Raw genomic sequence first — 27,910 nt, 5'->3', positions numbered from 1 at the left:
TCATAATAAATAGACATTTGATAAACTCTAGTAGACCTCATTTGACTTGAACATCCTGGTTTGTTAAGAACAATTAGTCTTTTTTTCTTCCAAAATTTGATTTGAATGGATATTGAAACCAGGAAGCAGTCACTTCATGAAACTATACTGAATTAAGTTGTTACACTAAAAACATTAACACCAACAATAGCTTTAAAATTGTATATTATAAACAAAATGTTAGTACCAGGAAATTTAAATTGTTTTATTGTGACCTTAATCATATTCCCATTTCCTTCTATGGCATTTGCTTTTTTTTGGGAATAAAAATTTAGCAGAACTTAGTGTTTGAAAGTTTTTGAATAATTGTTATTTCTGAGTTAGAAAGATTTACAATGCAAAACTTTTGAGACACTTACTTGCAAAAAAATGCAATTAATATTAAAAAATTATCCTGTTATTATTTTATTGTTTGATAAATAATTTTTGTTAGTTAAACTGCTCTAAAAATATTTGGCACCATGCTTGGTTTAATCAGTTATCTCTGTCTATATATGATGGATTTCCATATGGCACATGTCTTTGATGTACAGAGAACTAACATTTTGGCTCCATTATATGTGTACCAGTAGATAAAGTTGATAAACTGCAAAATACGTCTTGTTGGTATGAAATATTATGAGACATCAATGAAGATTTGTCTAAGTTTATTTTTTTTAGTACAAAATTTTATATAAATGGAATATACATCTTTATAGAAAAACCTTGAACATTCACATTTCTATGAATAACTCACAGACTTTTGTTAATATCTAAACTGTTTTTAATAATTTATATGTATAGTTATACATTTTTTTTCTGTTTTAGCTTTTAGTGAAGTAGAATCATTGATAAAAAAGGGTGACTATGCTGAGTTTGCAAATAGATGGAGAGATGTAAGTACTTTTAGTGTATCTATATTTTAAAATGCATTAATCTGGTAAAACTGTGGATATAAAATGCTAATTGTCATGGTAATTATCTGACATTTCAGTGACTATAAAGAATTGTTATTTTTTCCCTGAAAACGTCACATAATGCTGGTACTTTAACTTGGCATGCTTGAATCTGAGTTGTCATGCCCAAAACCTTCATTTTTTGTCCTTTTGATTCACTCAGCCCTGAAATCAATTGTTCATATGAAAAGGGGACAATTTTGAATTCATTCATTCAGCAATGTGTTGTTGTTGCAAGCAGATTTTCATGTAATAGCAAGTTCGTTGATCTTTTATTAAATTTCATAAGAAGGTGTCAAACTGCAAAAGGAAAGTTGGTACCGGTATTGATTGGAGGGTTGTGGTCCAAACATTTAGAATCAGGGTCCAAAAGGGGTAGAAAACAAGCATTTCATAAAATTTAACTATGTAACTCCAGTAAAAGCATATGGATGTCTATGGTATTCCTTCATAACAAGGTCAGACTTGGATTGATTTTCAGGGTTAAGAGTTGTCCTGTTTCAGAATAAAGTGCTAAAACTGGGCCAGAAACAAGCATTTTCCTGATGTCCGGAAAATAACTGGTCTATAAGTACAATGTAATGGGATCTTTTTTAAATGTACCATAAGTTGCCATACGATCAAAGAAAGGCTTGGGTTAATTTAAGGGACTATGGTTTGTACCAAATAGGAATTAGGGGCTAGAAACAATTATATACTGGTACCTTATGTCTAGACAACTACTTACGTAAAAGTAAATGTATGACTTTTTGATTTAAACTACAAGGTGCCATAGATCAAAAAAGGAGACTGGAATAGGTTTTTTGGGTTGTGACATTTGTTCATTAAAGAATTAGATGCTTCAATAGGGGTTGAAACAAGAATGTTTCTGAATTCTGGATGATATTAACTTGAGTGAAAGGGATTTGATATGTAAATGAAATTCTACTGCAAGGTCCATTTTTTTGTACTATACACACAAAGGAAGGTTGGGATTGACTTTGGAGATTTCGACTGAAACATTAAGGAATTCGGGGCCAAAAAAGGGTAAAGTTTTTATTATGTGTCATATGTCATCAAAAGTAAAAATCAAAGGTTTATCAAGTTTGTGTCCATACTTGCCCCAATTGTTCAGGGTACGACCTCTGCAGTCATATCAAGCTGTACTCCAGGAAGCATTTTATTTGCTTATGTAAAGGGAAGATAGATAATTAATTGAATAATGTCTGCTGGACATAGAATCATGTAGTAATGACATTAGAAAACATTTGTATAGAAAAGTATCAAGTATTGTTGTTGAATTCATTAAGTAAAAAACTATCAAATGCATATCAGGAAAAGAATTTAAATATTGATATATTGTATTTGATGTTATCACCATTACCTATACTGATGTTACATATATGTTTGTTAACAGTTTGGATGGGCAGTAGTTCAATCATATAGAATTTCTGATACTGTATTCCTTACTTGTAGTACTTAAATGTAGTACTTACATATTCCCATTTCAATAGTAAGACATTTGGAGTCATTGAACTTATAATAGGCTTCTAAGAGGATATACTCCCACATCTACTTAAAAAGTTATTCTAAGGTACACAAACTACAAATAGTAATTTGAAAACATTAGAAATAAAAAAAAACAAACTAATGTTAGAAATCTATAGAACATACATTTGTACATGTAATAATAATAATCAAAGACTGAAGTCTTGAAAGTCCCTAATCGTCAAATATTCACTGTCACCGATTTTGGCATACTTTAAACATCCGAAATGGTACAAATGCTATATGCTCTAAAATCGGGGGACTTTTGCTGAAATTTTGATTCCCTTGATATTATTTCGTACTCTTTCGTAACTGTTATGAACCGAATGGATATATATATATATAGATATCGGTGTACTGATAATATATATGAACTTCATATAATCAATTGTAATGAACGCCTGTGTTTGAATAGGAAACTGGGTAATATTACATAAATTCAATGCTAATTGATCATTTTATCCTTTAATGTAAACTTCCCGTTCTAATACAAGCAAAAAATGTGCAGACATGTATGATATGTTTTATAAAAGGAACGTTGTAGCAATCTTTGGGTTGCTTATGATATTGACCAGGAACCAGTTTATGAACCAGATTTAGCAGCTGGCAATGAATATTCATAAATGTCAGGGCATGCTAATGTATATGACCTATATAGACTTGTAACTAGCCTTAGTGCCTGAATTGGAAACCGGGTAATGTCTAAAGCTTACTGATCATTTCATGAAACCTTCCCATTCTCATACAAGCAAGAAACACACGTACAACACATGTTTGATATTTAAGAGATACATTTTTACCTGGTATGAACCTGGAACTACGACGCTTTGGTGGTGAACATGGCGAAGATCTGCTGGATTATGTGGCGTATGACTACACATTAATGCAAATTATATGTGTATATTTAATACAGAAATTACGAGTGCAAGAAGTCGCTAACACTATTAGCGACTTAAAAGTGGTGTGTTGGGTGAACACTTCTTTCAAAAGATATTTCATTCCTTTGTGGAAAAAGGGTGAATAAGATATCAGTGAGTCTACAGTTTCTGCTTCCTGACTTGTTATTTTTGTAATGTGATGTGGTCTTCATGAATTTTATCTTTTGTAATCTTTATTACGATAAAAAAATTAATATGATTGTATTACAATGTAGGTTACTAGTATTTAATTGCAGAAAGAAGAATTTAAAATGTGTAAACACGCCAATGTTAGTTTAAAATATGCTTCAGGTATAAATTGCCATAGGAATAGTCCTGTTCATGGCCTTCTATCTTTTGTAATTATAATCATTTCAGGTTATTTCAATCTGGTGCATTTGTTCTGCTACGCCATATCCATCCATATTTGTTTTTATCTAAAAAATCAACCGTACATGAACATAAGGAGTAAACACCCTCCTCATAAAGTCAGTAAGAAAGCTGATAATATTTAAAAACATGTAGACGCAAGATTAATTCTGAATGATGAAGTTTATAGACGAATACTTAACACATCAATGGTTTCGGGATAAATATTACTTTTAAGGATTTAGACAAGACCTTATTTAAATGTTCAAATGTCTTTGGGTTATGTTTAGTCTTTTTATATGAATTGAGATAGAATAAAGCAGTTTCAAAGTTATACAATGTATTGCTTAAGTTTTCCAAACTTGTTAGGCTTGTGTTGATGCTGAAGATCTTGTTGAGTACCAATCAATATAAAATTTATATGCATGCTGCCAATGGTGAAATGATTAATGGTGAAAAAAACCCAAAGAACAAACTATGTTTTTTGGAACAACTTACTTGTACACTATATAAGTAACAACAGTACTATCTGTATACAGATCTCTCTTTTACTGAAAACCATATTTACATCTCCCACATAAATTAACCAAACCAAGAACAATAACTCTTGCAAAGGGCCAATTTCATGTACAATCTGTAATATTTTTATATCAAAAGTACAATAGCCGAATTCCAAACTAAGACTGGTTTCTTGCTATAACTGCTTCTGAATAAGAAATAAAAGTAAATTCTGTGAGTTTTTGACAAAAATCACCCTCTGTCTGCTATTTAAGAAACTAAACCATCCAGTTTGTGTTTTCAAGATGATTTTTTTGCTTTTATGTGTTAAATGTTTAACTCATTCTTATTAAAAGAAAAGTAAAATCTATTCACTGCATCATATACGTTACATGCCATGGTTATTGAATAGCAATAATACATTATTTCTGAATTAACAAAATCAGTAGGGGAGTCAGCAGAGTTTTAAAATGTAACAGGTAATTTTAATTAGGTCAAAATGAAAATTGAGTTGGTTGCCCTACCTACCCATAAAATTTGGCTCTTCCCATCTCTGACATAATTTTTTTTTTAAATTTTCAAAGCAACATATTTCACTTCTTTGATCATGGTTTTTACAGAATCATATGAACTCAGAGTAAAAAATTTCCCTGCCTACCCAAAGCCAGGAGCTAGGGTTGGGAAAGGGGAAACAAACATTTTTTCAAATGTAAAAAATTTACACAGTATTAAGCTTAAGTCTACCATGGAAAAATTGCGATATATATGATACATGTTATGGACCAGCATGAAAAACATTTAGGAAACATGAGGACTATCACATTCATTCCTGGAAAATATGTAAACAAAAATCAGATGGATAGTAATAATGTTTTCTACAGGTCTATTTTTTTGTGTTTTTATTTGCACAAAATTATTTATTATCAGTCATATATATAAACATATATATAAAGATATATGTTACATCTTTTCCTGTGTAATGGTGTTGTCATTATGTTTATTATTTACTTGAAACTGATAATTAAATATTGATTTGTTTTGCAATGATTTTATTGCTTTATCATTTCAGTTAGTTGCAGTGTTTGGTGGTTTTACTGCATGTGTGGTGATTGGTTTCATCTTTATATTGTGTATGCCTTTGGCTGCATGCATCAATTGTTGTTGTTTTTGTTGCTGTAAGAAATGTGGAAAGGCGTCCTCCAGGACAGATCCAAAGACTGCCAAATGTCAGCGATTTACATATGGTTCTATTTTGTTTTTGTTAGCTGTTTTATTGTTGTAAGTATGAAATTGGTTAAGACAGAACTTAATGAATTATATGTTATATTGGAGGGATGGTACACAGGATTTTACAAAGTGGTTACAAACTTAGTAGTTCACACAAAATATTGAATTTAGTAGTCACAGTGTAATCAAAACAATGAGTTTAATATTGCTTGTTGGTTTGCAAGACTGTACCCCTATGTGTACGGGTCTGTTCTTACTTGTTTAAGAGATTAGAATTCTTTTCTTTTGTAAAATTTATCTGTAGGAGAAATATATCTCAGTTTTTCTTGATAATTTAGAAAAAATTTTTGACAACATCTGTTCAGAATACAATATCTGACAATAAAGGGCATTGCGAAACTAGAACAAAATTTCCATACAACGCATGATCCATTACAAGCTATGTAGATTTATTTCTCATGTTTCTCTAAGGTGCCCTCACTCAATAAATCTTATATTGAAAGCAAGTTACTTTGATAAAAGATGGTAGAGTGTGAGGCATTTGAATTTAAAGTGATTTATTAAGATATCGATTGGGTTGAATTTCTTTTTCCAAATTTCTTTTTATCCAAAATTCAAACAGAACATGCACAACTGATACACCTGAACTTTGATCAATTAAACCACACACATATCTTTTTAAAATCTGTCATGAAATCCACTGTTATTTCACCTGCTGCATATTATGTTTTAAAAAAAAGGTAATACATTATATTGATAACCAGGTAAAAAGACATGTTTATAGAGATAATTGAAGTTATGTGATCGTACTGTAATACTCTGTTGACATTGAACACATGGTCAATTGGTCTTGGGTCATATATTATGGAACGCCTAAACTTGCTGTGGTTTTATAATTACATGTAGCCATTTCGTATTTACGTTATGTAGGAACATCTTTACATTATGTCATTTTGTCTTTATGCTCTGCCATTTCGTCTTTACATTCTGTAATTTTGTCTTTACGTTCTGTCATTTTATGATTACGTTTATGTCAACATATATATACATTATGTGGATTTATCTTTACGTGCAGTGGTTTTCATCTTTACGTTATGTCGATCTCTAAATACTTTACGTGCATTTTCTTTTCTTTACGTGATGTGGACAAAAATTTCATGATGAAATGTGACCCCGGAACTTTTTGATCGTGTAAACTTCAAATCAGTCCGTAAAAGGCAAAATAGACGTCACAACGCTGATTAGAAAAATGCTGAACGAAATACACTTGGGTAGTCTATCCAGTCACCCTAGAGTATTTATTCTATAGTAAAAAAAAATTCATTACTTGTTCTTTACGTTCAATATTATCACAATTGATACACCTGGGACTCTGTTGATGACTTGTGTCGATTTTCGTAGTCAGAATATATATTTTTTTAATTCCAAGAAACATGGGAATTTCATAAATTTGACTGTACAAGTTATTGCGTGACTAAATTTAATTTTCTACATTAATAAACCACCGAAACTATTTTTTAAGAAAGAATTTTTAAAAAATGTTAAAAATATTACCCCTACCCCTAGAAAACTGGTCTCAGTATATAACATAATTCTCATTCACAGCATACCGACACGGTGAAACTCATATTTTAGGCACTCATAAATAAGATAATGATTTACTCAACATATCTGATCAACTCAGTTGTTTGAATTTCTTTATAGGGTTGCATTTACTATAAAATCAAGAAATGGTGAATTTACAGAATTTCTTTATCACCCGTTATTATCTTTCTTCAGAATACCGTAGTTTAAACAAGTGTTTGTGTGATACAGTGCATGTATATAGTGCCTAAGCTTTCAAATGAGCCCAAGTAATTCATAATTTCACTTTTCCAAGTCAAATAAGGTGAGAAATTACCACCCCTACCCATGAAAAAATACCCACGAACCAAAATGTTAGTTTTAAACTTTGTTTATTAGCGGTGTACAATAGGCGTGCTGGGTGCTATTGTTTTCATCATTGATATATCCAACATCACTGCTCATTTCATAAACGTATTATTTTAGTTTCAAGGCGACAATAATGTGTTTTCGTAAAAAAGGGATTTTTGGAATTTCATTTCTCTTCCATTTCACTTTTAATTGGCATATTTTTTGTTTAAATACCGTACTTCAAAAAATCTTTTGTAAATAAATACTACTATATAGTTTAGTAGCTTTCTTGTGAGCCCAAGTTATAAATATTTGACATTTTCCAAGTCAAGTTAGTGCAAGAAGTACTCCCTACCCATGAAAAAAAAATACCTCAACATGAACCAAAATGTTATATTTAGCATATAATCTATGTTAAAAAGACATGCTGGGTACTAGTGTTTTAATTATCGACATATTCAACATATCTACTCATTTCAGGGGCATATTGTTTCCAGTTTCAATGTGAAAATATTGTGTTTTTCATAGTAAAGAGGGGATTTTTTTTAATTTCATATTTTCTTTCATTTTAAAACCTGTTATGTGCAACTTTTCGTACTTCAAACATGCCTTTGAATATCTAAACATATTTATTTAGCATCTTAGCTTTCTAATAAGCATAGGCGATGGGTCGTATTAAGGTATTTTTATCATGGGTAGGGGCAATTTTTGCACTAACTTGACTTGGAAAAGTTCAAGTACTTATATATCTTGGGCTCATTACAAAGCTACTACACTACATAGTTGTATTCTAATATACAAAATATAGAATATTTGAAATAAGCAAATATGTTGGATGCATCGATAATGAAAGCAATTGCCCGCAACATGCCCAGTGTATGCCGTTTATATGTTAAAATTAACATTTTGGTTCATGTTGAGGTATTTTTACATGGGTAGGGGTGGTAATTTTTGCACCAACTTTACTTGGAAAAGTTCAAATATTAATTACCTGGCCGATTTGAAAGCTTAGACACTATACGAATCTACTGTATCCCACAAAAGCTTGTTTAAACTACGATATTCTGAAAAAAAAAGATAATAACGGGTGATATAGAAGAAATTGTGAAATTCTGTAAATTCCAATTTTAATGATTTTATAGTAATTGTAACCCTATAAAAATTCACTCGCCTGAATTGTGCAGATATTTTTGGTAAATAATTATCTTTTAAATTATGAATACCTAAAATATGAGTTTCACAGTGGTCAGTATGGTGTGAATGAGAATAATGTTTGATACTGAGACCAGTTTTCTAGGGGTAGGGGTAATATTTTTAACATTTTAAAAAAAAAATTCTTTCTTAAAAATTAGTTTTGGTGGTTTATTAATGTAGAAAATTAAATTTAGTCACGCAATAACTTGTGCAGTCGAATTTATGCAAATTTTCGCGGAAGTCGAAATTCCCATGTTTCTTGGAATTAAAAAAATATATATTCTGACTATGAAAATCGACACAAGTCATCAACAGAGTCCCAGGTGTATCAATTGTGATAATATTGAACGTAAAGAACAAATAATGAATTTTTTTTTACTATAGAATAAATACTCTAGGGTGACTGGATAGACTACCCAAGTGTATTTCGTTCAGCATTTTTCTAATCGGAGTTGTGACGTCTATTTTGCCTTTTACGGACTGATTTGAAGTTTACACGATCAAAAAGTTCCGGGGTCACATTTCATCATGAAATTTTTGTCCACATTACGTAAAGAAGAAACCACATCACGTAAAGAAGAAATCACTACACGTAAAGAAAAGAAAATGCACGTAAAGTATTTAGAGATCGACATAACGTAAAGATGAAACAACCTCGTGGTATAAGAAAACCACTGCACGTAAAGATAAATCCACATAACGTAAATATATGTTGACATAACATAATCATAAAACAACAGAACGTAAAGACAAAATTACAGAACGTAAAGACGAAATGGCAGAACGTAGAGACAAAATGACATAATGTAAAGATGTTTCTACATAACGTAAATACAAAATGACCACATGTAATTATAAAACCACAGCAAGTAATATAAAATTGACAACACGTAAACAAATGTGAACCTCATCAGACAGTTTAGGTGTTCCATAATATATGGTGAAAAACCTAATGTATATGCCTGTATGTAATAAACTGGAAGTTCTCTATTGATTTAAGTACATATGATGCACAATAAAAAAAGTTAAAAAAATGGCAGAACTTTTGTTTGAACATACCTAGTAAACACTCTAGATGGGTATGATAGTGCTGTGATTGCATGCATGCTGTAAAGTGAATTTTTTTTTGCTGTTTATGCTGGAAATACGAATGAATGGACAATACTTAAGTGTATTTCAAGCAATCTTTAAGTGCTGAAATCTTGCAAACCATCCTGGACTGGCACTTAAAATTATATTGGAAATGTTCTTAGATACATTTGATTTACTTCAGCAATAAAAGTTTCTGCCCCAAACATTAAAAATATGTTGCTAATTCAGTTGGATCTGCCTGATTTTTACTTTGACAGTATTTCTAATTATGTACTGTTGAATTTATTCCAGCTTTGATTACATTTCAGTCTACACTACATTATATCAACTGATGAAGTTTCCAAAAAAGATAACTCATTGTGTAAATTATTATCTATAAAAGTGTTATCAAAGCATATTTTCTTCCACTAGAAAAACCAAAATATTACATCAATTTGTAAAAAGTCTCAGAAACTAGAAACATTACTGACAGCATGTTCAACAGGAAAAAATCTCTTGTCATGCCAGGAACCAGTATGTTTTGATACAAACTTTAATCTCATACAGCTATGATATACACAAAATCACATTATAACCCAGTACTCCAAAGTTGTGGAAGTTGTGTACTGGTACTTGGAAAAACAAAAATATTTGTGTTAGTCTCAGTCATGATAACTGAGAAAAAACTCATAAAAAGTTATGCATGTACATGTACAATCCTTATCAAAATTGACATTTCAATAAAAGTTTTATTGATATTTGTATTGGAAGTTTAGAAATATTTTAGAAGCTATATAGATTAACAATGATTTATATGAAACAAAGTACAGCAATGTCATATACAATTCAATTTTATGTTGTCAAAATCTACCTTAACATCAAACATTGTGCTGATGTAATGAATATTGATCTATGTATATATATTCTGGTGACAGTTGGTACAAATTTACCAATTAATATTGGATTGATACTTTGATATTTGTCAACATGTAACATTAACAATGGTATGAAGTTGTATCAATGATCTTCATTTTTAGCTCACCTGGCCAAAGGCCATGTGAGCTATTGCCGTCACTCGGCATCCGTCGTCTCCGTCCTCATCTCCATCGTCGTCTCCGTCCTCGTCGTTAACAATTATACAAAACTCTTTTCCTCTGAAACTACTTGACTGATTAGAACCAAACTTGGTATAAATGTTACTTAGGGTATCCTGCATAGAACTGGGGTTGGGATTTTTGATTTGTCGAAAAACGTGGCTGCCGTTACTAAAAACAGAACATAGGGGTCAGACAGTAGTTTTTCACATATATCTCCAATCTGTTAGTGTTTTCTAAATTTTGACATGATAAAAGTGTTCAGCAGGATGAGATCTGTCTCTGGTCAAATTTTGGTTTTAATCCATTAAGCCATGTTGGAGTTATTGTCCTTTTTCAATGATTTTTGCTATTTTTAATGTTGTTTCTTTCAAAAATCTCCTCCTCTGACACTACTTGACCAATAGAAACTAAACTTGAAATGAATGTTCTTGGGATAGCCTGCATAGAACTGATGTGGGGATTTTTGATTCATCGAAAAACATGGTCGCCGTTACAAAAAATAGAACATAGGGGTCAGACAGCAGATTTTTGCATATATCTCCAAAATCATTAGGTTTAGCTAAATTCTGATACAAGTTAGTGTTTAGCATGATGAGATCTATTTCTTGTCAAATTTTGGTTTTATTCTGTTAAGCCATGTTGGAGTTATTGCCCCTGTTCAATGATTTTTGCTATTTTTAATGTTATTTCTTTTAAAAAATCTTCTCCTCTGATACTACTTCACCAATTAAAAGCAAACTTGGTATGAATGTTCTTTGAGGTATTCTGCATAGGACTGATGTGCGGATTTTTGATTTGTCAAAAAACATGGCTGTCGTTACTAAAAATTGCACATATTGGTCAGACAGTAGTTTTTCGTATATATCTCCAAAACTTTTAGGTTTAGGTAAATTCTTTCAATAGCCGAAATGATCCTTATTATTAGGACTACAAAAGCCTTCAGTGATAAAGTTGTCAGATAACTCCTTGTTAGAGTTATTGCCCTTGAAAGGGGGAAAATGACTTTTTTTAACAGTTTTCAGTCAATATCTTGAAAACTATAATAGATTAAAAGAAACTTTCAATTGTTGAAATGATCCTTATGATAAGCTCTACCAAAGACTTCTTGAGTCAAAATTGTTGGACAACTTCTTGTTAAATTTATTGCCTTTGAAAGGCAAAATTCAACCAGGTGGGCAATTCAGGCTCCTGGGAGCCTCTTGTTATATAGCAGTGTCCTTTCCTTAGCTCAACTGGACCAAAGGTCAGTGAGAGCTGTTGCCATCACTATGTGTTTATTGTTGTTGTCTCTGACCTTTCTATAAAACTCTCTAATGAAATAATGAGTTTATTGTAGCAAAATCAAACATGCATGTCTTTCTTTAAAAAATTTCCATTTTGTGAGACAATAGCAGAATGTCATAGACAATGTTAACAACAACATCAGGCAATTTTACAATTGTATGCTTTAGCATTGCTTTGTCATAATTACACTGATGTGAAATGTTATTATTTTTCTCCATGACTGACTATAGGCAAATTGCTTGTGAATTGCAGTGTTTTACTAAACAATTTTTTCCACCAATCTTTATCGAAATTTACATTTCTTTCATTTTTTAGAGATATATATTGTTTTTTACTCATTCTGTTGCTCATTACATGTGAAAAAAAATAAAATCTCTTACAGTTAAGGGAGGAATGACAGATCTTCAGTAAGGTCTGGTGTCAGAACCCAAACTGTTTAAACTCATTCTATAGAAGAGATCTTGTCAATCATAATAGTCCTTCATAAAAGGGAAAACAATACTCTTTACCAACCCCAAAATTTTCTTTGTGATATATTGTCATAAATACTGGTAATGTTTTCAGAGTTGGTGCTATTTTTGCTGTGATATCAAATGAAATCCTACATTCCAAGTTAGATAATGTAAATGAACAGGGACCAGTTGGACAAATGAAAACATCCCTGGATAGTCTTGTTGGCTTTGCTTCTGTAACAGCAGGTGTAAGTATTTATGTATTCTTTGGACAGATTATGGTATTAATGTCTTTTGATAGTATAGCTATTTAAATACCATTGTGAGTTGCAGTGTCTCATTGACATTAATAACCTATTTTGTTATATATTGTCTATCTCATAACCATTTTCATTAGGGTTTAATTTAATGTCTATCTTTTTTTTTTAGAATTTTGAATAACTAACTGTATGAAAAATCTTACCATTTAGCATTTTGATTGCGGATCCGGATTACAAGTTGATACAAAGAAGTAAGGGCTATATAGCCTCAAAATGGTCAAAAAAAAAAAAAAAAAAAAAAAAAAAAAAATGGTCTTGAATATGTATGTATTTCATTACTTTTGCTTTTTGCCGAATCTTGCCAGGTATTACCATGAATTTAGACTTTGAATAATTAGCCATACATTATTCATGGCATGTATATTATAAGTAAATGATTTCAAGCTATTATACCCGAACTCAACAAGTTGGTTGAATATTGGAGTCACATTGTCCGTCTGTAATTCTGTTCAAATTTTTGTCACAATTATCTCGGCTCCCAATAAATGGATCAATTTAAAATTTGATGTGTGGTTTCATATAGATAGGGTATAAATTGTAAGTGATTTGAGTGCTCTCTGATATCACCTTTCTGTTTGTGTAGGACTTTGTTGAAAATTGTTCACTCTATAGAATGATGGAAAAAATTTTCGTCTAAAAATCTTGGCTCCCAATAGATAGACTGATTTCAAATTAGGCATGTGGCTTTATATAGATGGGGCATATGCTGTAAGTGATTTTGGTTGCTCTCACATATCAACTGTCTGTATGATTGGAGGCATGTGCGTGCAATTTCATGTTTTTTTCTGGGCATGCCCCGTCAGTACTTGAGCAAGGTAAATGCAACAATTTCCCATAAAAAATTTATTGAACAATTTACATCATCAGAATTTTCAGGGAAAGTGTCGCATTTACATATTGGAAGAACTGACTGAGCATGTCCATAAAATTAGAATGAAGGGGTCTTTTTCAGCTGTTTAAAAGTTATTTGATCACTTACATTCTGTGTCAGAAACATATGCTGTGTCTAACATTGAAGTACAAATTAAGAGCTGTATCAAGCTTGAATGTTGTGTTCATAATTGTCCCAAATGTTCATAGTCAGACCTCTGTTCAGTTGTATCAATCACTGACAATAATGAAGCATAAAGAAAGATCATTGAACAATAGAATAATGTGAACATTTGCATTGAAGGGTATGTTGTAGTTTTGAGCTTTCATTTTTTCTTTGTTTATTTGCTGTTCGAAAGATTTTTTTTAATTGGATTCATAATATGTAGGCTTCCTGTTGTAAGGAAAAATATTTTTTTCTATTTGTAGGATATTGTTACAGAATCAATTAAAACAGTAAATTCAACAGTAGCAGCATTAATAAAAATTATCGTAGGTATGTACATATAGTCTCATTCCATCAAGCTATAGAAGGTTTGTAAATTAAAAAGATTTCTAAGACTTGTTTCTTTCTATTTTAAACAAAAGGCAAATGACTTGAATGGTCTATTGTAATCCTTGTCTTCTTGTTATCAAAGATAGTTATAAAACAACAACAACAAATAAAAAAAAACATGCATTATGATACAAGTATATTATTTACAGTAATTCAAATAAAGGAGCGTGAATAACTTCCGTCTAAAGTTGGTTTGCTAAAAGCTATGAATTCTACAGAAATAGGATATTAAAATTGCAGGTATGAACCTTATTTTCTTTCATATTATATTCTGTGGTATAATTGAGGGGTTTTGTATGACAAGAGAAATTAATGTTGACTTATAGTTGGTAGTCTATAAAATACCATGTTAGTACAGCTACTGAAATCATCAATCTTTTTTTTTTTCTAGATGCCTCAGCGAATATAGTGACAAATATACAGGATACTATTAATGCTGCATCTTTGTTAGATCAAGTAGATAGTATTGGAAGATGTATGTAGTATAAATTAAAATGACAGAAGCACCAGTCTTGGTATTATAGAGTTATGGTATTTATATTGGTGAATTTTACCTGAAGCAGAAGCAAAGCACAGTGTAGATTAATGCACTCACAAGCTTGTGCAATATAATATCTGCTCGGGACAATATTCACCATTATAAATACAATAACTCTAAAATATAGTAATTAAGTAGCTGTCTTTGTAAGAATCATGCAAAATCTGAAAAATGTGATACACCCCAAAAAAGGCTACATATTTTTATTTTTGTAATTAAGTTGTTTTATGGGTCTATATTATGAAATGTGTTATTATTCATTCAAATCTGCCTGCTCTTAGGAGATAATCTACATTGAAAATCCAATAGATTGTATTAAATTTGAGTGTCATTTACAGAGTTATCTCCCTTACTTTTGAATTCTACAGTGCATTCTATACAATTTTTATCTCCTATGAGCATGGGTTACATGAAAAACCAAATATTAATTTCTGTTTACTAAAGCATTTTAAACAAGATATCAAAAATAAAAATGTGTAGGCTTTCCAACCATGTATCACATTTTGCATGATTCTTAAGTGGAGTGCTACTTAATATCTTGTAGACATCTGTATAAGGTTGCATAGATACAAACATTTGTAACAATTTTTTCAGTGTATCAATTTAATATGCTAGTTCAAATATCAGTCAAATCACCAAAATACATCTTATTTCAATTTTTTCTTTCACTTGTCATTTATTTCATAATTAACTCCATGTTAATCTCATTTAGATAATATCTATCTGTCTTGTTTTAACAAAAAAAAAAAAAATACAATTTTGAATGGTTGGTGTACCCCATATTTTATTTACATTTTACAACAATGCAATAGTATCAGTCAATTTTAAAATGTGCCTGTTCTTTCCCCAGAATGGTTATTAATTTATTCTGATGGTATAATAGCCTTGTCCAATGACACAAACTTTGGTTACTATACTCCACACAGAAAGTTGCAACTGTGCAGTGTTTTTATATGCCTTTCTTTTAAGATGGGACATATAATGGTATTCCAGAGTTCGTCAATCCATCGTTCACACTTCACACGATTACTCAAAAATGCTGCCATTATTTTTTGTGAAACTTTGATGAAAAATTTCTTTTGATTGATGTGAGTTCCCTTTTGTTTTGTTTTGTTTTGTTTTGTTTTGTTTTTTTTTTTTTTATAAATTTCCAAGTTATGGGACTTTATTTGGACCAATATGGGGTGATTTTCTGTGTTTGGACTATAACTCAAAAATCCATGCAGCAATTACATTTAAACTTAAGTGACTGATGGAAGCTGACTTTAAACTTAAGTGACTGATGGAAACTTAAGTGACTGATGGAAGCTGACTTTAAAGTTTTGAAAATTTGTGATTGTATAGTTGAAGAATTCTGGGACAAATTTCACAGTTTTCAGACTACAAGTCAATAGCTGTTGCACCTATTTTCATGAAACTTTGGTGCATTTTTTCTGATTTTGATTGATTAGAGCTCCCTTTCTATTTCTGATTTTTTCATTTTTTTGTTATGCCTTATGGGTCTATATTCATAAAAAGGGGGGTTCCCGTAATTTTATAATAACCTGAAAATTTTTCGAGTGATTTTCTTGCAACTTTGCATACTTAATTTCTGTTATTATAAGCTCCCTTTTAATTTTTATACATTTTTGATTTTACTTTTTTGAGTTATGGGACTTGATTCATAAAAATATGGGCCACTTTCCTGTTTTGATCTTAAAGTCAAAATTGTTTCCAGTAAATGTCTTGTCATTGTTAATTGTCTATTTCTTATGATTTTTAATTATCATACCTACAGATTCAGAAACAAAATTCTTTGATTTATAGAAAGCACTTTGTTCTGTTCATGTTATCTTTTAAAGTCTTGTTACAAGTATTTAAGTTATTTGATTGCTTTTATTCTGGTCAAAATATTATCTTGTGCTATACATTTAATCACAGTCAAAATTCAGAGCTGTATCAAGTTTAAACTTTGTGTCCATATTTGCCCCATCCGTTCAGGGTTTAAACTCTGTGGGCATATCTAGCTGTGTTCCACTAAGCATTTTATTGACTTGTCTGTTTGTTTGTCTGTGCATATATTAGTGGATGACACCTCCATCTTTTTATTATTGATTTCTTTCATACTTTGATGATTAGTTAGTAGCTATACAACACCAAATCAATTACATTGTGTAATTAATTACATTACCAGCTTTGAGAAGAAGCTTTCATGGGATTAATTTTCACAGAAATTAGTACTTAAAATACATTAACTTTTGCAATTTTATTGTTTGACAAAAAATGTGAAAAATAGCACCTGCAAAAATGATTTTTAAGACTATATGATGCTCATCATTTTTTGAAACTGCCTAAATTGATACCTGCAAATATGTACACATGGCAGAATCAGAGAAAAAGAGCAACCACAAAAATAATTATGTTTACAGTATATGGGAACCACTTCTTGGGAGGGGGACTTAAGAATTAATTATTTAGGCTTGTCATCAGGATGGTGCCTATATTTTTTTAACTGATATCCTTCAATCATTAGTTAATGTTGAGTAGCACTTAAGGCTTGAATGGGATTGATTTTCTTAAAAGTTTGTCAAGAGGATCCTTTTTTTTTAGTATTTTAACTGGACTTTTCTGAAAACAGAAATTGTAAATGTGGGCCTGTGGGGTATTGTGAAGGTGCTTACCAAGTTGCTTTAATTTTGTATTAAAAGTTTGAAAATTTAGTAACTTTTCAGAGCCTAATATGTGTTTAACAGCTGATTAAACCTGTGCAATTTATGACATTTTTTAATGGACTATATCTTCAATTATTCATCAACAAATAAGAACTGAGTGTAGCTATTTGTCCAAACTCAAGTTCATTTAATAGTTAGGTGAAAGTTAATATGTGGATCGGAGGTAAGGAGATTTCTTAACTTAAGAGTATAGCAAAGGAGACATAAGAGTTTTATACATATATGTATCATGGAAGAAGTTTATTTCTGGTTGTTTTTTACTGGTGATGTATTTAATTATATTTGATTTGGTGATTATTTTTGTACTTCTCTTCGCAGATGCTAATACATCAGCAGAAAGTTTAAAAGATGTTCAAGAAGAAGTAGATAGACTGAAGAGGTTGCAAAATAGCACAAAAATTGCACTTAGTCAAGTAAAAAACAATTTGGAAAAGATTTGTAATGGCACAAGTTGTCCAGATTTGAGTGTCTTGTCTTTAACATTAGATTTTTCCGGAGTAAGTATTTTGTAAAATGTAAAGATAAATGATAATAACTATTAACCCTGAAAAAGAACTATGTTATTGACTAAAGCCTGTTTTCTGCTTGGTGTTGCAGGCATTACTGTTTTATGTGGAAGCATGTTGCCAATGTTGAGCTGAGAAGTGTTATATGAGTATACCTAAATGGCTTAGAAATGAAATTTTTGTTCCAATTTTTCAATGATCATTGTGTCTGATACTAATGCTGTGCAAAACATTAAATCAATCAAGGTTCAAATCTGAGAGCTATCAGGCTAAGATATTAGTTCATAATATATCCCGGGTATATCCTGTTGTTGAAGGGGTTGACTCCTGCTGCAAGGGAATATTTTATCTAGTTATACCACACATAATTAGACCAACTAAATAATCCATTCAGTCACTGCTTGTTGGATCTAACAACACTCCATTCCACATTTTGATCAGTCAGTCTACTTGAAGCTTTCATGATTGTAAAAGCATTATTTGATAGGGAAACTGAGCATTCTGATAACTTATTTTATGCAGGAAGTGGCATTGAGAATAGGGATTGATAGGTCCTACATGCAGTGGTTTAATTGAATAGTTAAAAGGTTTAATTTTAAATAAGAATTAGATTGAGAAATTTCATGGGAAGGTTGAGTATTAGATGTAGATGTGCATGAAGGAATATGATTTCTGTTTGATGAGTCTAAAGGGAGATAATTCAACAAGTGATTCACATTGAAATCCATCTGAAGGAAGGGTATTCTCTTAGTGAGCTTGCTCACAGTTATTCTAGTTACACGCTCTACTGCACTCATAGTTGAAGTAAATTATGGTGGCATGTATTTAAGTTTTATTCTGGCTATTCCAACATTTTGGATTTTACAGATAAAATATAAGAAATTTATGTTGGAGTAGCCATAATTCTTGTGTTAACTAGGGATGGACTTTGTTTATACTGTAACAACATTTTTAATTGGTATGAAGGAAGTACAGGTGATCCTCTCTTTTTAAAGAAAAAAATCACATTTGTTTTAAATATATACTTAATTAATACATGCATGTCCATCAATTGAACACAAACAAACTTGTAAAGCAGCTTAGAAAGCACTTCACTGAAAACTTCAAGTAATATGTCAAAAAGCAAAAAGTACATTATCATCATCATATTAATATTCAGCATAAGATATAATGTGAGATTTTAATGTCAAATTCAAAACACCTTGGTCAATATGTATTAGATGTAAAGCTACATCTGCATACTTTACTACACTGATCTTATGGTTCTTTCTCTAGAGGGTAATATTCTAATTCCTAAACAGAGGACCCATCTCTTGTCCGTTACTCCTCCTACACCACAGAATTGAATTGAATGACACTTTCACAGAATCTTTATTACATGTTTCCATTGTGCATCCCTTATGCAAGATTTTGATCCAAATCGAATCCATAAAAATATCTATTGTTCTTTCCATGTTGGAATAACCAGAATATGAAATTTTAAATTGTTAGAATAGCCAGAATACACAATTTCAAGAAAATTGGAATTATTGATTTTATGTGTACTGGTATATGTTTGATTAAGTATGAATGAATTTTAATTCAGAATTATGTTGAGATATAATTTTATTGGCATTTATTTTCACTGATTTGCTCTATCCACCGAATAAACGAAATTAAATCCCCAATGTAAATTTCTGCTTTAACAGTATTGAAAATCCTTTGGTGGCCTGACAGCCTGTTAATCTGTCCTAGGTCAGATTGCATTACCTTTTTCTATTTTTTTGCTAGAGAAACCTGTTATGTAGGTGTTCTTTTCTAGTATTCCTTTTCTAAAGAATGTATAATGGATGCATGAATTATTGTGAGTGTGCAGGCTTAAGTTGTTTTTATGCCCCACAACAAACAGTTGGGGGGGGGGGGGTAGGCATATTAATTTACCCCTATTTGTCCGTGTGTCTAGATTACACATGATCATGGCTTGTCTGGCTTTCCCCTTGTACAGTTTTTGAACTTTATCTAATATATTTTACTGGAAATTTCTACACATAAAGAAGGTATGCAGGGCCAAAGGATTTTAATTTTCATGAAATATTATGAAAATTGGTGATAGTTACTCTTGGTCATTTTACTCAGAAATATATGGATCATGGCTTGTTTAGGTATCTCCTCCTACACTTTTTGAACTACATCTTAAATATTTTACAGGATATTTTTTCACGTGATTAAGGTGTCCAAGGCCAAAGGATTTTGATTTTTGTGAAATATTATGGAAATTGACGATAGTTACACTTTGTCATTTTACTCAGAAATATATGGATCATGGCTCGTTTAGGTATCTCCTCGTACACTTTTTGAACAATATCCAAAATATTTTACAGGATGTTTCTACACATGATGAAGTTGTGCAGGGTTAAAGGATTTTGATTTTCATGAAATATTACAGAAATTGGTGATAGTTAGACTGAGTCATTTTCATAAGAAATAGGGCTATATGGCTTCAGTGTTCTCCCCAGACCCTTAAATCGAGATTGAGTGGTGCGCTATCAAGATCGGTACTGTGCTATCTTGCTACCAGTGCTGTGCTATTAAGTTGAATTTGAGGATTAAAAATCAATTACGACAGGAGACATGTGTGCCCTGATGTCATTTACGGCATCCTACAAGGTAATTAGCTTTTGAACCGATAGCAATAAACATGCTATGGTCAGTTGACAAGCGTGACCGCACAGGTGTCTGAAGCCAGTAAAAATTATGACATTGCCGACAAAATTCTTTATCAGTCACTTCACCTGGCCACAAACTGAACCAATCAAAACTGACAATGGTAAAAATTCACTCAACCCTGGCCAAAAGCATGTGGCTATTTATGAATGCAAAGTTGAATAATTGCACAATCACATAATGTTTTCAACATTAAGAAGCTAATTTACCTTATAAAAGAACATATTAAATTTCCAAACAATATTTATTCCTTCAGATACTTCCAAAACGCTTTGAAAAGAAATAGGAAATGGCCATCTTTTGTTTACATTGCCACATTGTTGTAGTGTCCCAGCACAAAATTAGTCCATTTTGCTTTTGCTTTCTTCTCGCTACATCTAGTGAAACTTTAAAAGAGATTACCACTGAAAAGAAATCAAGGAAAAAATGGTAACAGTGCCTTTGATAATTGCAATATGTTACAATATGTAAATGCATGAAAATATACATGTATTTTAGCCACATCATATGGAAGTACAGAAACTCCTCTTGATGAGAAATATTCTTACATGTACATATAATTGTGTGCAAAATCAGGCAAAAATAGAGATTGGGTGGTTATTGTCCCAGGTTTTAACTGGTTTTTAAGCCACCTAGTCGGTACTGGTTGATTCAAATTTTGCAAACAGTATTTTTGTAACATTATATTTTCTGTCCTACATTATAAAAAGTTGATACAATAAATATATATATTATATTTTAATGTTCTGAAATGTTTTCCTTAAAGTATCTCTATCAGCTGTCTTAATTAAGAAAAAATAAACACTTCTTTCTGTAAAATAATTCAAATTTATCTTTAATAAAACATAACAAACTTTACAAAAATGTAGTACAGTGTACTTCATGAGCACGTCTTAGTTTCAATAATTATAAATAACAAGTAACATAAGTTAGAGTAGAATAGGTGAAGACATTGATTCTCTGTCAGAGTGGTTAAAGGCCGTGAGGTCTTTAATTTTTAAAGGAATGAAGGTTTTAAGTAGGTCGATGAGTGCCAAGGCTACATCAGTTTTCAAAGATCCCGATGTAGCAAAAACATTGTCTACTATACATGACAAGTATGTTGTCGTACCAGCAGACAAAGCCCAAAACAACATTGTTTTTGTCTGCAAAACTTTTTATATCCAATGTTTATTATCAGAGGTAGATTTAGAAAATAATAGCAGTGATAAGACCTACACTGCTACCACTCTTTCCAAAGAAGAGATTGTGGAAAACCATAAATCTGTACTATCCTCTTTTGGTCTCTCTACCAAGGACGATGATTGTGATTTACCGTCTATGTACTGGATTCCTAAACTTCACAAGAATCCATACAAAAAACGTTTCATAGCTGGATCTGCAAAATGTACCACCAAACCTCTTTCAAAACTTTTTTAACTTCTATACTCACAACTGTCAAAGAGGGTCTACAGTCCTACCACAACACTTGTTACTCCAGTAGTGGTATTAATTCAGTGTGGATCCTGAAAAATTTGAAAGATCTTTTGGAGACAATCAGTTCAAGACTATTATCTGAATATTATAGCATTAAAACCTATGATTTTTCAACACTGTATACTTCTATTCCCCATACTCAGTTAAAATCCCGACTTAAAAACATTATACATCGTTGTTTTTCCAAAACAGATGGTACACCTAGATACAAATATATAGTTCTTGGTAGAGATTCCTCATACTTTGTAAGAAATAATTCCAAATCATCTTCCAAATATATAGAGGAAGATGTTTACAAAATGCTTGAATTTTTAATCGACAACATATTTGTCCAGTGTGGTGGACGTGTTTTTCAACAAACGGTCTTTCAGACTTTATAGCTGATCTGATCAGAAAGAAAGAATATCGTTTGGCTAGATCCTTCAATCTCAGTTTCCACAGTATAGATGACGTATTATCTTTAAACAATCCTAATTTTGGGGATTTGATACATCGCATCTACCCAATAGAACTTGAGATAAAGGATACTACAGACACTGTGAAGTCAGCCTCTTATCTTGACCTACACTTAGAAATCGATGGTAAAGGAAAACTATTGACCAAACTTTATGACAAACGTGATGCCTTTTCATTTAGAATTGTTAACTTTCCTTTCATCTGTGTCAACATCCCTTCGGCTCCTGTGTATGGAATGTTCATATCACAACTCATACGTTATGCCAGAGCTTGCCGAAACTATGCAGACTTTTTGTATTGCGCTAGAACTCTAACAAATAGGCTTCTGGAACAGGGTTATGTTGCTAAAAGATTGAAGTCATCACTACAGAAGTTTTATGGTCGTCATCATGAACTCATGGATCATTATGGTGTATCCATCAGCACAATGAAAACTGATGTATTCAACGGGTCATAGTTTTGCTCGTTTGTCTACCCCGGACTTGACTTTTTATGAGCAACTCAGTGGGTGTTTCTAGAAAAGCAGAGGACGCTTACCCTACCAGTGCACCTGGTCCATGCTCCCAGTTTTTAGTGGAGTCCGAGTTGCTCATTTACTTTTGTTAAATTGTATGTGTGATTTTAGTTACTTTATGTTCTTTGTTGTGAATGTCTGTTTTCCATGTCTGGTCTTTGTCCCTGGATTACATTCTTTTGATTACCGCTATAACCTTGGTTACCTTGATTACTCTCTTGTTCTACTGACCCTGCCATAAATTTTCTTTGCCTGGGGTACAAATGAAAATCCTTATGTAACCTACCAACAAAATGAAACACCCTGTAAATTTTAGAAACACTGTTGTGTTTGTCTGCTGAGGATTCCATTTCATTCGAGTTACCTGTTTTTTCTGCACTTGAATCCGAACAGCGATTAGAGAGACTTCGAAATTACACCTGCTCTTAATTAGGTAACTCTGCAAAAACAGGATAAAATATGGCTGCATCCCGAGCTCCACAAGTAGGAATAGTTTCTTTTTATTTTTGAATTACTAGTTTATTCCAACTGCAGTGTTTTGTAGTAACTAACAATATCTTTTAGTGAGCAAATTGTTTGCAGAGGTTTGATTTATTCATTTAGGAAGTTAATTTTAATTTTTTTTAGCTAAATGATCTCGAAAATGTTAAAACTAAAGTTGATGAGGCAACTGGTATAGAAACTGAAGCTGCAAAGGTTAGTTAGGTCAATATCATGTATCAATAGTGTAATTTTCATTATTAGTTTTCAGCAAAGTCCTCTGCAATATAAATTTTGATTGCTTGAGTGAAGAACATAATAAAATGGCATTTTCTTCATTCAGATGAAGTGGATAGATAGAGTGTAACTTAATCTTCAAAATGAGAAGTATAAATGCTTCATGGATTTTTTTAATTGTCTATATTAGTGCGAGTGATCTTAATAGTTAAGATGATAGTATTAGTTGGAGTAAATAGTCCTTATATAAAGTAATGGCTACTGAATAAAATACCAATAATGCTACATTAGTTATAAATATTCAGGCTACCTCAAAGGAGACGTGACACAAAAAATATATTGTTTTTAATTTTAACATTTATAATCAAAACATTCCTTGTAGTCATTTACAAAGTTATATTGAAGATTAATTGAATCAAAATCAACGATGACCCAAGCCATACAAGGTTTAATTAGCCATGTGACCATGTGAGATCATTGGTTCTCCATTCATAGATCGAGTGGTTGAAATGCATGGGGCTGTTGCATTTGCTGTATGATTTCTACAAATGAGAGTGAAAATATTTAAACCATGAATCTGCAAACCATGTCTCCATACAAAAATAAATGTTCCTAATTTGGCAAATCTAGCGAGTGGGGGCATCATTGGTGTCTTGCAGACATATTTAATTTACTTAAAAAAAAATCACTACTGACAAATGAGGAGGGGGCTCCTATGATAAACAGGGCTTCTAGCTTTTTTTAAAAAATTTTTTTATAGTTTTTTTAGGGTATCTTCAACAAAATGACCGTTTGGTTTTTGATTGGTTAAAAAACATGGCCGCTGTTACTAAAAATAGAACATAAGGGTCAGACAGTAATTTTTTGCATATAACACCATAACTGTTAGGTTTAGCCAATGTCTTTCAGTTACTGAATGATCCTTATTGTAAGGCCTACAAAAGTCTCTTTGGGATCAAAGTTGTCAGATGACTCCATGTAAAAGTTATTTTGCCGTTGAAAGGCAAAAAATTATGTTTTTGGCTGTTTTCAGCCAATATCTTGAAAACTATAATAGATAGAATGAAACTTTCAACTGATGAAATGATCCTTATGATAAGTCATACTAATGTCTTCTTTTGAGTCAAAATGGTCAGACAACTCCTTGTTAGAGTTATTGTCCTTGAAAAGCAAAAATTTAACCAGGTAAGTGATTCAGGCTCCTGGGAACCTCCATTTATAAAACATTTCTCCTGACAAGTGTACCAGTACCAGGGAGTGTAATATATAGTCCCTGCCAGTACAGAGGATGATACAAACCTGTTTATTTTTTATTTGTTTTTGATAATTTTATTTGATAACAGATAAGGGTTTCGTACTAAAGCTTCCTTGTCTTGTAAATCATTTATTGCTAAAATTGAATATTTTAACTGACCTATAAAAATATCGTCCGTACCAGATAAGCTCCCTTGAACTCACCTAGGGTCACCCATTATATTATTTATTTCGAAATCTGTAAGACAAAGAAATCCAATTATATTTCAAATATTATTGAAGTCATACACCTGTGTCACAGGTCGCCTAACCCTGTAAAGATAAAAGAAACCGCTCACGCTATCTCTAGGTCATAATTAAGTCTGTCGGGCTTGATTATGAATATAATCCTGTGGCAAAGAATGAACTATACACAGAGTGTCACTATTTTAGTTGTACCCTCCTGTTCAAGTCCTAATAATAGTGTGCAAAGTAGTACTCAGCATTATATATACAAGCTATTTTCAAAGATGTTTTAATTTTTTAAGGTGATTGAGAACCATTGACGTAGCATTTCCATTTATGATAATTGAGTGTTACTTCTGGCTTTCATTTATGCATTAGGTGGTCATGAAAACACAAATAAGTCATTCTAACATTATTTAGCACTAACCTGATGAGAAAATGTTTGTTACACTTGTATCTAAACATATCATAGTTTTATAAATATAAACGTTTATAAAATGATATTTTTTGTGTCAATTTCTCCTTAAAGCCTTTGATTTATTAGATTATAATTTCATCGTTATAATTTTGATTTCAGGCTCGTGCAGAATTTGACAGGATGAAAAATGAAATTCAGGGTAAACTCAATAGTACTGTTGATGGTAAGTTGAAAATAAATCCATGAAACTATGCAGAAATGGACAAAGGCCATACAATATGAATAATTGACTTTCAGTTAAGTTTTAGAGAAAATTGATTTGTTTTAAGTTTCAATTTTGATTTACACTGATTTATAAGAAATTCTTTTCGTATATGTCAAATGGATAAAAAAGAAAAACTAAAAGCAATAATAAAAGTGAAACCGTGGTTTACTTTTTATACCTCACCACACAAAGGGGGGAGGTTTTATGTGATACCCTTTAAAAATGTTGTAGTTGCTTGTCTGTCTGTTCAATGACAGTTTCCAGATGATAACTTTAGAAGATATTGAAGGATTTTTTTCAAACTTTGTATAATTAATGAGTATCATACAATACAGGTCTAATTTGAATTTAAGTTTGGTCAGAGTATTTACAGAAAAATTATGGTCATTTTAACTTGTTTGCCATGTTCAGAATTAAAGTAGTATCCCAGGTATTCTTTTGTGGTAGGCTCTCATTACATATGTATCTAACTTTATTTTAGAAGCAGAAACTCAGGCTCAACGTGTTCAAGCTGACATCTTGAAAGAAATTCCAAAGATTAATTCAACAATTAATGATATGGTGTGTAGAATGACTGCAAGAAAATTTGTGGTCATACTATGTTAAGGCACTGTCATTGTCATTTTCATATTTTTCCATACGCATTTGGTTTCCTTACAATAATTTGACTACATGTGTATGGACCTATTTGAAATTGTACCACAAGATTCCATGTCTCCTAAGTCAAGCTAGGATTGTTTTTTTAGGGCCATGACTTAGACAGATTTTGGATTAGGTATCACAAAGTGGCCAAAACAAACATATTTCTAGTTATCAATAAATAACATGAGTAAATGTGTATGTATGTATCTCTGTGACATTGTACCACAAGGTTCCCTACCACCACTAAAGTAAGGCTGGAGTAAATATGAAGACCCTTACTGTCCAGAAAAAAAAAGACTGAAAACAAACATTTTTTTTATTTCTGCACAGTGACTTGAGTAAAAGTGTATGATCCTTTCTCATTGAAAAACATTTGTTTCATTTGATAGTAATAAATAAAGAGCTTCAAGGGGCTGCAAGATATGACTGCAGTATGTTGAACTCTGTTCGCTTGGGGCAAGTGGTGTGGACACAGTAATAGTTTTTGACACACTTAAATATAGAAACTTCCAATTCATTATGGACACAACTGGTTTGGACACAATATAGCACAAAATTTGAAATTCAATTAAAAATTTACGAAATCGGGCCAGAAATGAAAAAAGTTGATTTTTTTTGGATGTGGGCCCTTAGGCACCTTATAACTCAAATATCTGATTGAATAATGTAGGCAGGGATTTTTATAAGGAATCCAAATAGAGAACTTTTTGAAATCAGATCATGAATAAAAAAGATTATTTTTTGGGAGAGCCCCTTGACACCTTCATTGAAAACTGTAAGACAAATCTAACTTCAAAATCAGACCAAAAATTAAGAAGTCAATTTTTTGGGGTGTGCATTTGACCCCTTATAACTTGAAAACTGTAAGAGATATCTTAAAATGTTTGCAGGAATTTTCCATAAGACATCCAACAAATAAGTTTCAAAATTAGACAAAAAATTGAAAAGTTGTTTTTTGGGGGGATGGCCCAATTTTGTATCCCTTTTACTCCAAAATGGTTCAAGATAAGTTTACCCTGTAAAATATTTTTATAACAGTTACAAAAGAAACAGATTTTCATCTGAATCATAAAAATCATATCAGGTCCGGGGGTTAAAAGAATAGGCCTGCAGCAGCGCTAAGATTGTCGTAAAAGGCCACTAAATAGTGCTCAGAACCCTAGCTGGGGACTAGGGCGCTCTACCCACAGAGCAACTTGGATGTGTGCCCCAGGT

At 31.7% G+C, this 27,910-nt stretch overlaps 1 protein-coding gene and 1 long non-coding RNA gene across 4 annotated transcripts in view; one reads left to right on the top strand and one right to left on the bottom strand.

Moving 5' to 3' along the window:
* LOC148619021 (prominin-1-A-like) overlaps window positions 1–27,910 on the top strand; it is a 68,264-nt gene that overhangs the window by 6,697 nt on the left and 33,657 nt on the right. For both annotated transcript variants that reach the window (XM_088578502.1, XM_088578501.1), the window contains exons 2-10: window positions 847–914; window positions 5,355–5,563; window positions 12,637–12,772; window positions 14,144–14,210; window positions 14,662–14,745; window positions 17,838–18,016; window positions 23,802–23,870; window positions 25,948–26,011; window positions 26,535–26,614. In XM_088578502.1, the coding sequence (XP_088434628.1) occupies window positions 847–914; window positions 5,355–5,563; window positions 12,637–12,772; window positions 14,144–14,210; window positions 14,662–14,745; window positions 17,838–18,016; window positions 23,802–23,870; window positions 25,948–26,011; window positions 26,535–26,614 (956 nt within the window). The remainder of the gene's footprint in view (window positions 1–846; window positions 915–5,354; window positions 5,564–12,636; window positions 12,773–14,143; window positions 14,211–14,661; window positions 14,746–17,837; window positions 18,017–23,801; window positions 23,871–25,947; window positions 26,012–26,534; window positions 26,615–27,910) is intronic.
* Window positions 150–3,471, bottom strand: LOC148619022 (uncharacterized). 2 transcript variants are annotated; one of them, XR_015921509.1, is made up of 3 exons: window positions 3,302–3,468; window positions 2,450–2,556; window positions 150–625 (listed from the first exon to the last, which is right to left on the bottom strand). It is a non-coding gene; the product is annotated as an uncharacterized LOC148619022 (long non-coding RNA). The 2 variants fall into 2 exon arrangements; XR_015921510.1 differs by lacking the exon at window positions 150–625 and adding an exon at window positions 911–2,140 and having other exon boundaries at window positions 3,302–3,471.

This window comes from Perna viridis, chromosome 4, assembly GCF_037379345.1.
Source record: "Perna viridis isolate PV_CMFRI_1.1 ecotype Kerala chromosome 4, ASM3737934v1, whole genome shotgun sequence".
NCBI classification, from domain to species: Eukaryota; Metazoa; Mollusca; class Bivalvia; order Mytilida; family Mytilidae; genus Perna; species Perna viridis.
Note: the sequence above shows the minus strand (reverse complement) of the source record. Positions and strands in the feature narration are given on the sequence as shown.